The sequence below is a fragment of the Gordionus sp. m RMFG-2023 genome, chromosome 3 (assembly GCF_954871325.1).
Source record: "Gordionus sp. m RMFG-2023 chromosome 3, tfGorSpeb1-WG-v2, whole genome shotgun sequence".
Classification (NCBI taxonomy): domain Eukaryota; kingdom Metazoa; phylum Nematomorpha; class Gordioida; order Chordodea; family Parachordodidae; genus Gordionus; species Gordionus sp. m RMFG-2023.
The window spans coordinates 2,631,427-2,643,485 of NC_088777.1; the positions used below are offsets into that span (position 1 = coordinate 2,631,427).

Here is a 12,059-nt window from a genome sequence, read left to right on the forward strand (position 1 = left end):
TTTTAAGAAAGTAGCTAATTAATAACGAAGTCACATTTTTTTAAAAGTAGTTGTAACTTTAACACTTTATTCTTATAGAGGAGGGATAACAGCATTGTTATTGTTCTATTAATCAATTTTGAGATAATATTTTATAATATTATTTTTTTAAACTATTTCACTTGCAAAATTATTATCAAGAAAATCATTTTATTGCCCTAATAGCTATAATATGATATTCGATTATATGAATAAAAATAAGTATTTTATGAAATGTAATTACCTATTAGATTTTTTCGGTTAGCTTTATATAAACAATATTTTAGAGTGTATATACAATTTAAAGCAATTTTTTGTTCTTCATTTTTTTTAATACAACTAAAAGTTATATATATACCTGAGTTAAATACGGGTGCTGTTGTATTTTTTACTATAATATATAAAAATTAAGCCATTTTTTTTATATAGCAACATTATAATGACATGCTTCATAATTTATAAAATGAATAGTGGATTGAATAAAGTAAAACAAATATTATTATAGAGAAAAACGGATTTTGATAATTGTTTTTAAAAATATATAAAATTATCACCATTATTTGGTCTAATGTGATTTTTTTATTTTATTGTTTATTAATTTCTTTATATTTTTCTTTAAAATTTAGGTATTTTTGAATTGGTTTATTTATAAAACATAACGTAATAATATAATTTTAGTTAGGAAATCTCATGTAAGAATATAATCTTTTCTTTTTTAAATAAGACTGAAGTATAGTTAATTATTAGTATCCAAATTAATTTCGTTATAATTAATGAAATATGAACTACAGTCCATTTTACCTTTAGGTCTATATGCTTGTTCTATATTAACATTTATTCTATACTAATAATTTCATCAAAAAATTATACCTAGGTTTAGAATAAGATTTTCGGAACCCACTCCTATTGTATACAAATTATGAATTTTCAACAAAAGAGTAAATTTTATAAATTTACTTATTCCGACGATAAAATTTTTAGCTTTAGAAAAAAATATATTTATATGTGAAATTTCTATAAATTGGGAAAATTGTATAAAATATACTTTTAATGAAATGGTCTATATTCTTTAAGTAATCTATAAGAAATAACGAAAATTTATGTGATATTTTTTGCATATAATATAGCTACCTTGGAAAGTCTTGGTTAAATTGTCTTTAATTATAAAAAGTAACATATATAATTTTACAATTACTTCATTTAAAAAAAAATATATATATAATAATTTATTCGATATATACAATTCTGAACTTTATATTTTTATTATTTGATAAACCTGCATTAGATTTTATAATATCACCACCTAAAAATGAATCATTTCGATTAAAATGTAATATGTTATTTTTTTTAATCAAAATACCTTCTGTTTCACAGGTAAAATTGAATTTGTCTGAAATATTCAATTTATATATTATTTTTTTATTTTCATGTAATATGCGTTACTAACCATTCTGTTTACACATCATGAAATTTGGATCTGAATAATTGATAATTTAAAAAAAAATATTTATTACAATTTTTAAAAACTGATAATCTTATTATGAATTAATTTAGTTCTCTTCCCTATATTAAAATATAACGGGAGAAATTGAATAAAAAAATTGCTTCTTTTAGATGGAATATCGAATAATAAGTGATTTAAAATAATCCTAATCTGTTTGTCATAGAAAATTTTTCTATAGAATCGAACGAATCGATTGAATTTTAACTTTATTTAAAATTTAATATTTTCATAATATTAAAATTTTTTAAATCTTTATTTATCAATCCATCAATAGGAAATATAACAGTAAAATGGTTGCAAGACTTATTATAATATGTGTTAAATACATTTTAACAAAGAAAATTAAAATTTGTTTTAATAAATATAATTTCTTCAGCCACAAACTTGGCTTGCCAAGACATCGCTAACTAGGAGCTCTGGGTGCTAATAAGTTAAATTTCGAAGAATAAATTAATAACTTATTTTTTTAAATTACCGCCTAATATTTAAATAATAAAGTCAATCATTTAAACAAAATATATTAATTTTTATTTAAAAATAATACTTTTACGAAATTTTATAGTTTATTTTAAAAATTATAGTATATTCCTGGTGACTTCAGTAAAAAATTAAAATTTTATATAGAAAAAAGGAGTTATAATTCTTTTATAATTATTTATTTTTTTATTAGATCATCTAAATGAAAATAAAAAAAAAATATAAAATACATCAAGATTGTTTAAAATAAATATACATTCATTTATTCTTAAGTATATATGATTTATTTTTAAGATAATTTAATTTTTTTTTCTCATTTTAAATTATTCCTATTTTAATTTTAAAAAAGGAAATGCAAAAATCAAACGACGAACATTATAAAAAAATATTCTTTATAATTCTTTTTACAATTAATATATTTTTTTATTGGTTATTATTATGACGATAAAACATTTTAGTTAGATTTCCACATTTGCGTTTAGATATAATTTTTTATTAAGCGAATAAATTTATGTTATAATTAATTCTAGGAGAAGATACATATAAACCCAAACAAAGGCTAGCAAAAGGTCCAAGGTTTCTTAAAATTATATATAAATTAGAGTTTAAAAAAAATATAGATACTTATTATTAAAAATGAATTAGCATCTTTTAATAGCTCCTTTTGGAAAAGGCTAGCGACGTCTTGTTGGCTTGGGTGATATTAAAAGTATATATATAATAATAATAAGTTGTTAATATACCTATATCGTCTACATTACTAACTATTTTAAATAAATAAATAAATTTGTTGTTTATTCAAAAAATATAGTTGGGAAAAATCGATTTTCTTATAACTTAGAAGATAAGACAATTTTCGGGTAAATTTTATTATGATTATTGATGAATTATTCTATATGCTTCTAGGTATATATTATTCATTTTTATAGTAGGAGCCTATGACAATTGGTAATTTAACTATATTTGGTTAGCAAAGAATATTCTATGTTTATTCTTTATTTAATATTTATGGAATTAATATCGATTAGGGTTGCTTTTTAGAAACAGTCTGATTAAGAATTTAGCCAAAATAATATTATCTTAGCCACGAGATTTGACTAATTCTAAACCTTTCAGTAATCTATGAGCAAAAGCTTAAGACTTACATAATATTATTTTGTGTAAGGGGTAAGAAATAATTTTTTAAAGCTAAATTTAAACTTATTTTTAAGATTAAAAATAAAATAAAATAAAACATGTGTAATTTAAAAATGTCTCATATTTACCTTTTAACCATTGGATTCCTAGGAATATTATAATTTTTTTTTAAATAAAATTTAAAATCTATAATTCAATAAAACTATTTTAATCAATTTAAATATAAGTAAATTAAAGGAAATTCTCATTCTTATATCTTTAAGCATAAAAAAAAAATAGCAGATTATTACTCAAAATTTTTTAAGATTATTGAACATAAAATGATTAAAATAAAAGATAATTTTATAAACATTGTGCAAAATTATGTTATTTATGATATGAAATTAATGCATAATATTTTATAGCTCCTTTCCTACGCTAAATAATAATGACTTAATCAGAAATTCCTACTAAAAAAAAATTCCGAAATTAACGAATATTAAATTCCAAATATAAATTTAAGCAAAGAGTAAAATTAACTGGTATATTATAATGTAATATATAGGCATAAACAAAGGGGGGGGGGAAAGTGGGGATTTCCCACTCCATGAGATTTTCCTATTCTCATAATATCATTTTGGGCTAATAAAATCTTCCTCCTACACTCTCCTAAGTCTACGATATGTCACTATTAACAATAATTTGAAAGAAATATAAGTAAAAATTATAACGACTATAATTAAAAATTTTTATAAAATTTTAAGAAGAACTAAAACATATATATTTTTTAAACCTAATATAGGCAAGGTCTACAATAAACGGACCTAAAGATTTAATACAATTTATGGCCAAAACCCTACATAATAGCCACCGCCCTATGCCCCATAAGAAAATAACTGCGATAATATGAATTTCTCTTATTCTTAGCAAACTAACATAAGTTCATTGTTAATTGAAGATATATAATGAACTATAATATATTTATATATAATACCATTATGCTGTATAATGTATGGTTCCTTTCCTAAAATATATTATATTTTTTTTAACTCATAATGGTTGGCTATTTAAATTTTTTTTACTTCCAGATATAATTGTAATAGAAGAGGCTACTGCTATAATGTTATTGAATTGATTAAGAATATTATTATATAAATTTAATTATATACCTGGTCCACTATACATTTCTATTTTTCCTGTAGACATATGTGATAGCATATATTATTAAAATTTTTGATAATTCTTATCAAAATAATAGTATTATGATATAATCACATGGAATTAACAAATAATTTTTGCTGGATTCCTTAATATTGAGTCGGCACTTGTTCCTGACTAATTTTAAAAAAATAATTGACAAAAGTCTAAATAGGGAAAGGGTAGAAATCGACAAAAAATTGATTAAAATATTGGTTATAAACCTCCTATCAAATGACTTTAATATCTTTCTATTAATATTATTTTAATAATCAACCAATTATTTATATCTCTTTTCGTAAAATTAGTATGTTTTAAGTTTTTTTTAATATTCCAACTTCAATAAAGTCTAAACTTCTCATTTTAAATTAAACTTTTTTCTTTTAATTTTTCTTAATAACGATAAATAAAATAAATTTTGTTATTAAAGATAGTTTTGTATACTTTCAAAATATGTGAAATATTAAATATGTGCCAATAAATAAGGTAAATAATAAGATTGATGTTCAAATATGCGACTCAAGTCTCTTGAAAATTTTGAAAAATTTTTTTGTAACAAAAAAAAGGTCGCTTGAGCCCCCTGAGATTGTAAAGTTTAGCGACGCCCTTACCATATGATCTTATATATAGGTTTATTATATTGATTTGTTCACCATTACCTATATGTACTATGAAGGTTCCATTTATTTGATCTAGATTTGATAAACATGAATAATAGGCAATAATTAATTAAGATTTTGGATTTTAAAACAAAAAAAAATTTAATATAAGAATCGGAAATAAATCCAAATTTTATTGGTGATGTAAAAATATTATGAATGTGGTCACGTTCAATATATATGTATTTTATAAAAATGCATTTCAATTTATTATGGCCTAAAAATAATGGTTATGGAAGCCCCTTGAAGTGGTCCTCACCCTGCTATTTTAATTTTTAAAATTAAAATTAAAAAAAAATTAATTATATTCTTATAATTCTATTATAGGCACTTTTATAGAGTATAGTTGTAGGTATCTATATTATTTTTTATATTATCTAAAAAAAAACAGGAGCTATAGCCAATTTTGTAAAAATTGGTTCGACTAACCCCAGTTTCCCCTATTCATCAAAAAAACAGAGAATGGCTTCAAAAGGTTGCATTTTTTAAGAATTAGCAAACATCTCACTAACGAGTTCAATTTGTAAATATTAATTTAGAAACTAAATTTATTCATATATTATAAAATATATTTACTTAAGATTTTCATACCCGCAACTTAATTTAAAACATATTTATATTTATATATATATATATATATAATTTATATTTTATAAATAAAAAATCAATATATAAGAAATTTGTTTCAATTTTTGAAATTATTTTATAATAAATTTTATTTTAATAAATGCTTGAATTAATCTACTTTTTTTAATTCTAAAATAATCTATTAATAAAATATATAAAAATATTAGCTAGTTTAAATAATTAAACGTTTTTTTAAAAAATATAACCTATCAAACCGTAATAATTGATAAAAGAGTTAATGTAAGTAAAAAAGATATTAAAGCTTATCATGTCAACTTTTTTTTTATTTACTAGCTAATTTGTGATACAACCAATGAGAGAATCCACATACTTTAAATTTTATGAGACCATATAAACTAAGAATTATACATTATATTACAGTGGGAAAGCGGCAAATCTTGAGAATAGCTCAAGAACAAGGTGATCGAAGTCAAGAGGTGCTTGGATCGTCTAATATGGATCAAACTCGCAGATGCTGGGGAATGGGGGTAGAAGGACCTATGCTCCTTCGGTTGGTAATCCACAAGTGCAGAAGGAAGCTTCTCTAGAATAGCTGGATGCGGTGGTGCATCCCAAAAAAACAGGGCATATTGCACTAAGAAATTAGAGTTAAAGTGGGTTGGGTGGCATAAAGTATAAAATTGGTAAAGAGTAGGGGATAGGATCATGATTAAAGTTAAAGATGAAGATGGCATAAGCGTTTAATTTTAATCCAAATTTTCACCAACATGGTCAGTACCTTTAATACCAATGATGTTAAGTCTTAAATCCAGTTGATGAAGAAGGGCAAAGAGACCAGACGGGCTACCTGTTCATGGTTGAGTGAAGTGACAGAAGGGATAAGTCTTGACTAGATGGTTTAACAAAACCATGAGGGAATATGATTCCAGTCCAGCTAATTGCTTACCTACAAAGATAAAAGTGATCCCCAATGCTCTAAAGGAATAAAATTGAAAAAGCCCTCTTTGAAGATTTGAAAATGTTATGTTAGGAAAATATCGAGTAAAATGCGCGTATCCGGTTTAGGCAGTTAAGTTGGAAAAATATGGCCTCCACCTCAACTCTTATAAGCAGAATATCTAACAATAAACTTTGTAGTTCGGTGTTAAGAGATTCTGCAACTAGCTACCCGAAAGTAGAAACATTTAAATATTTTTGGTCTACAAGCCATTAACATGGGTGTTGCCATGATAAGGTCAATGGTTAATACAAAAGGGATGGATGAAATGGAATGTATCAGAAGTGCTTTGAATCAGGAAGATGCCACTATGACTCAAAGATAAAGAATATCAAACTATGTCAGATCAGTCTTGCTCTTTGGGTCTATGAGCACTACAAGCTTCCTAGAAGAAAATGTAGATGTAACAAAAATGAAAATAATCCGATGGAGCCTAAGACGCAGCAAGCTAGATAGTAACAAATGATTCTAAGAAATTTGATGTGTATAACATCTTTGTCGAAAGAGGTAAAAGTGATCAGACTGAGATAGCATGGGCATGTGAGAGACTCAACAAAAATGATGAACTGAAAAGTTCTAGATCGCAAAGTGATGAACTAGAGGTAACACAACTAATTTGAACTTCTCAAATTTGCAAGGACATATTGAATTAGAAAATTGAAGTTAACAAGGTGCAAATCTAGCCATATGGAATGATAAAACTTTATTCCAAGACCCCATAATTTTTGAAATTAACATGATGAATAAGAAGAAACTTTACATCTTCATGTTGAATAAAAAACTACATTTTACCTCCAGGTCTATTTTTTTGTTCTATATTATTATTTGTGCTATAGAATTAATTTCTAAAAATATTTAAATACCTATGTTAATAGTAAGGAGTTCATTTGTCAAGTCTAATTCATTATTATAATTATTACATAATAATAATATCTTTTTAAAATTTACTTATTCCCATTTGAAATTTATTATCTTAAAATATATTTAAATAAAATAAATATTATAAATGAAATTTAAGTCAGAATATAATATATACTTGCTAATAAATGATCCGAATAATATAAGCTATCTATAAATAATATTTTTAATCATAATTCTTATGCTTATTAAAATGTTCACTTTGTAGATCTTCTGTGAAATTTACTACATACAACATATTTTTAAAAAAAAATCAAGCTTAAAGATTTATAAATAATATAGTGAAATAGAGCAAATTATCATTCAAAGTGTGATTTTTCAATTCACAACTTGAAAATAATTTAATACCTGTTGTTCTATTTATAATATTTCCATCTAAAACTAAATATTATTTCGATTGTATAATGTAAATAAAGTTTATGATATTATTCATGTAATACTTCTTTGTTCACACACTTCGCCTATTATAATTATTTAATATATATTCATATTATCAAATAATCGAGATAAATTAAAATGGGTAGCTTACCTTTGCAAATCATTACATTTCGAGCTAAAAACATGTTTATAATTTTAAAAATAAACAAATAGATATCTTTAGCTTTCTCATCACATTTGGTGCTGATGCCAATGTTTTCTTTAAAATAAAACTTTGGCAAACTAATCTCTACCAAAAAATTATTACTCAATGAAGGTTTTCTATCTTAGGAAGAGAATAGCCAATAAAATATTGAACGTGCAACTTTCTCATTTTAGCTCATTTACTCTCTGAAGAGTCATTCTCCAATAACTAGATTTAGAATTATTCTTTTCTTCCTCATCAATATTATTTTAAGTAATTTATTTTTTAAATTTAGTTTTGTAATATTATTCTATATTGATAATTGTAATATTTTTTTATTTTTAACATTATATAGACGTAACCAGGGGACCTCCACAGTCCACACATCCTTCTAAAATTTACCTGTTATCATGAATATCAATTTAAGTTCATAAATAATTTCTCCCTTTCATTCCCAAAAAATATAATACTATATCACAATTATTTAAAAGAAAATTAAGTAAGAGAGTTATTATAAAAATGTGTTTTATATAAAAATAAAATCCAAAAATTATTCTTTAAAAAAATTGTAATATAACCAAAGGCCTGCAATATGTGTATTTAAACTTCTAATAAAATTTTGGGGAAAAAAACCAACCCAATTATGCTACCACCTCTTGTCAAAATTCTGGCTACACCTATATTATAAATTCTATATTTTCATAATTATTAATTATATATGATAAATTTAATATCTCTATATATTTAGGGAAAGTAAAATAAATTTAATACTATTATTTCACTATTTTTTTTATCATTAAGTTAATATTTTTCATAATGATTTACTTTTTGTTACTATTTTTGAAGTATTAAAACATTATATTATATAATTAATCACAAATAATATTTAAAAAACTGGATAAATTTAAATGAAGTTTAAAAAAATGTAAACTAACAAAACTAAATTATAAAATATAGAGTGTATTCTCTCATATCTTTGTCACCCACCTTAATTCTTTAAAGAATTTGTCCTTGCTCCAGTAAAATATGCATATAGTTTTCAAAGGATATATCATAAAATAATAAAACATATTTAACTTCTCATTTTAATGATTATAAAATTTTACTATTAATCAAGTTGAAATATATAACTAAAGTTGGATTTACCTTTGTCCACCGATTGATCAACTATTAACAAAAAAAGATATAAACGTTAGAAATAAATTCGTATATAAAATTAAAAATTATTTACTTCCTGAGCCACATTCCAGACCTAATAAATTTTAAAAAAAAATCACATTGTTAAAATATAATGGTTACTAATTACTTTTAATAGTCCCAAAAATTATAACAAAAGTCGATAGAAAAGCCAAAAAATTATTCATTTTTTTTTAAATTATAAAAATTTTTTTATTTAAAATGAGTAAAAATTAATTTATGAAAAATATAATATTTTTATCCTAAAATACATAAATATTATTTTTTTTAAACATATAAATTATTATTGTTTTTGAAAATAAATAATGTAATGAAAAATAATATATTTTTAATATTATATTTGTATTGCTAAGATAGTTTTATTTATAGAGTTACAAAAATAAAAATGGATAAAGTTAAAAATTCATATTGTTTTTTTTCATATATTTTTGCCTATTATCAGACATATGCATCATGTAAAATGTAAAAATAATTTGATAAGGCGATAATTTAATGTGTTTTCTAGACATGCTCAATAAATTTCAAATCAAATAATATTATTGGCCCAAAATATATAAAATGAAAAATATATGTTTTTATAAATCTAAGAAAAAAATAAAATAAATAAGGATGTATTTAATATTCCTTAACTATAGATAAAATCCTCTCTTTAAATTTTTATGCTAAAAAGTTATTTCCTTTATAAAAAAAAACAAAAGAAATAATTTAATATTACCTAATTTTACATGGTAATCCTCCTTAAATTTTCAAATTTAAATAAAATAAGAAAAACCTGTCAAATTTGGTGCTATTTATAATTCGGGGAAGCTCCAATAATTTGACCAAAAGTTTGAGTTCCAATCAAATTCCCTATTAACTCTTATTATCTATAAAAAAAATATAAAGTCTTGATAAATTGGGCAACTGTCTAAGTTGAGCAAAATCTCTTAAGACAGTTGATTAAATTAGATAAGTTTTACTGTTTTTATTAATAAATCAAATTTTTGTGATAGAAATGGGTGAGTGTATGTAGTCCCTTGACAAGCAAATAATCTATCTAAATTTTAACCGAATTCAATAGCTTATTTGGTTGGGATTAGATATAGGGTTGGGGGATTAATATCAAATTTGGGCGTTCACTTAGCATATTGAAAAAATATATTGGGTAAAATATCTTAAGTAATTAAATTTTAAGAACTAAAGTCCACGCTTTATTTTTTTTAGCCTATTCGGATTTCATCTCATTAGGATCAAGATTATATTTTAATTCACGAGCAAGATCTAGTCATCCAGTTTTCGGGATTGTAACATATTTTTCATTCATGTTTGAACGCATCTTTTTTGAAATTTATCAAAATCAATCTAAGATTTTGGAATTTCTTCGACTCAAATATGCTTCACCAAGATTATATAAAATAAAAAAAATATGGCCCAAAATGTGTATTAATACTTAAAGGTATAAAATATCTGAACGGCAAATATAAAATAAACTTTATTTTTAATTATTTATAAGTAAATTAAATACCTTACCAAACACATTTTTTGTTTGTACCATAAATATATCTTCGTTTTTGGTAAAAATAAACATTAAATTTTAACAATAAAATAAATATATCAAATTGGATGTAATTTTTATTAGTATGTTAATTTAAAGTCGAAAACAAGTTTTTTTAACATAAATGTTTATTATTTTTGATATAAAAAACATTAATTTTTGTAATACCTAAAACAGATAATTCGTTTCTCGATATTCGATTCAAATATTTGAATCGTATTTTACAAATATAAAAAACAAAGGAAATATATTATTCGCCGAATCTTATTTGTCCAGAGTCTGAAAAAAGAAACTGTTTTTTATTTATAAGTTAAACATTTATAATTTTCATGCACTAGGAAATTCCTGCAATGATGGAATCACAGATTTTTTTTTTTAAAAATAATAAAATTTCAAAGATTAATTCAAAAAAAATTTTAGTTTTATTTTTGTCATTTTCGAAAATATTAGAAAGAATTTTATTTTTTAGTCGAATATTAGACGAATCAAATCGAATAATGCTTCAATTATTTGTACGAATACAAATAAAGAATTATTCGATTCGTATGAATATTAATAATACAAATATTCGATTTGAAAAGGCTCGGCCAATACGAATAGTAATATTAGATTAGGTTTATACAAGTATACACTTATAAACAGTAAAAAAAAAAATTATGAAGTGATTTGGTATATCTTCTGATAAATTAAGATAAAATAATTCGGAAAAAGCTATAGAAATGTGTTAACAAATTCAAATAAGGGAAAAATTTAAATTTTTTCGGGAGATTTACCATTGCGACAATTTTCTAGGGTGGAGAAGTCTGTGTGTAAACTAAAAAAAAATTGTGGGAGTCTCATTATGATAGGGGGAGACCTGGCAACTTTGCTCATGAACAGTTTTAAAAAAAATGTCGGGCCAGGATGGTTGTTTTCTTAACAAATTTTAAGGGTGAGCAATAAATAGAGATTAGGCACGGGTAATTGGTGCTTCTCACCAATTTATTATTAAATATTTTACTGATCGGCCTAAAAAAATATATTTGAAGATTATTCCTGAACCGGAATACTGATTTTTGTTATATATAATTTTATTTTTTTTGAATTGGAATATTAGTTAGATATTAATATTTAATTTTTGTTACATACGATTAAACAGATAAGTAGTTTTTTTTTTTCAAATCGTTTTTTTAAAGATTTATTTTTAAATTAAAAAGATATATATTTTGTAGTAATATTTTTAAAATTGACTAGTTATTTTTATGAGTTTATAAATAAATATTCGTAGACATTATTTGGCGAACATATATAAT

At 22.9% G+C, this 12,059-nt stretch overlaps 1 protein-coding gene and 1 long non-coding RNA gene across 2 annotated transcripts; both read right to left on the reverse strand.

Annotated features, from left to right (window-relative positions):
- Positions 1–373: 373 nt before the first annotated feature.
- Positions 374–1,171, reverse strand: LOC135925634 (uncharacterized). Its single transcript, XR_010571692.1, has 6 exons — positions 1,150–1,171; positions 1,064–1,096; positions 976–999; positions 889–921; positions 820–840; positions 374–409 (listed from the first exon to the last, which is right to left on the reverse strand). It is a non-coding gene; the product is annotated as an uncharacterized LOC135925634 (long non-coding RNA).
- A 73-nt stretch (positions 1,172–1,244) lies between these two features.
- LOC135925997 (uncharacterized) lies at positions 1,245–9,436 on the reverse strand. The gene is made up of 21 exons (XM_065461627.1): positions 9,343–9,436; positions 9,268–9,288; positions 9,183–9,203; positions 8,004–8,027; positions 7,915–7,935; positions 7,823–7,855; positions 7,676–7,699; positions 7,593–7,625; positions 7,505–7,528; positions 7,420–7,452; positions 7,349–7,369; positions 5,548–5,568; positions 4,972–5,004; positions 4,285–4,311; positions 4,198–4,230; positions 4,110–4,139; positions 3,265–3,282; positions 2,743–2,763; positions 1,466–1,495; positions 1,379–1,408; positions 1,245–1,321 (listed from the first exon to the last, which is right to left on the reverse strand). The coding sequence occupies exons 1-21, from the start codon at positions 9,398–9,400 to the stop codon at positions 1,245–1,247; spliced, it is 633 nt and encodes a 210-aa protein (XP_065317699.1). The 5' UTR covers positions 9,401–9,436.
- Positions 9,437–12,059: the final 2,623 nt, after the last annotated feature.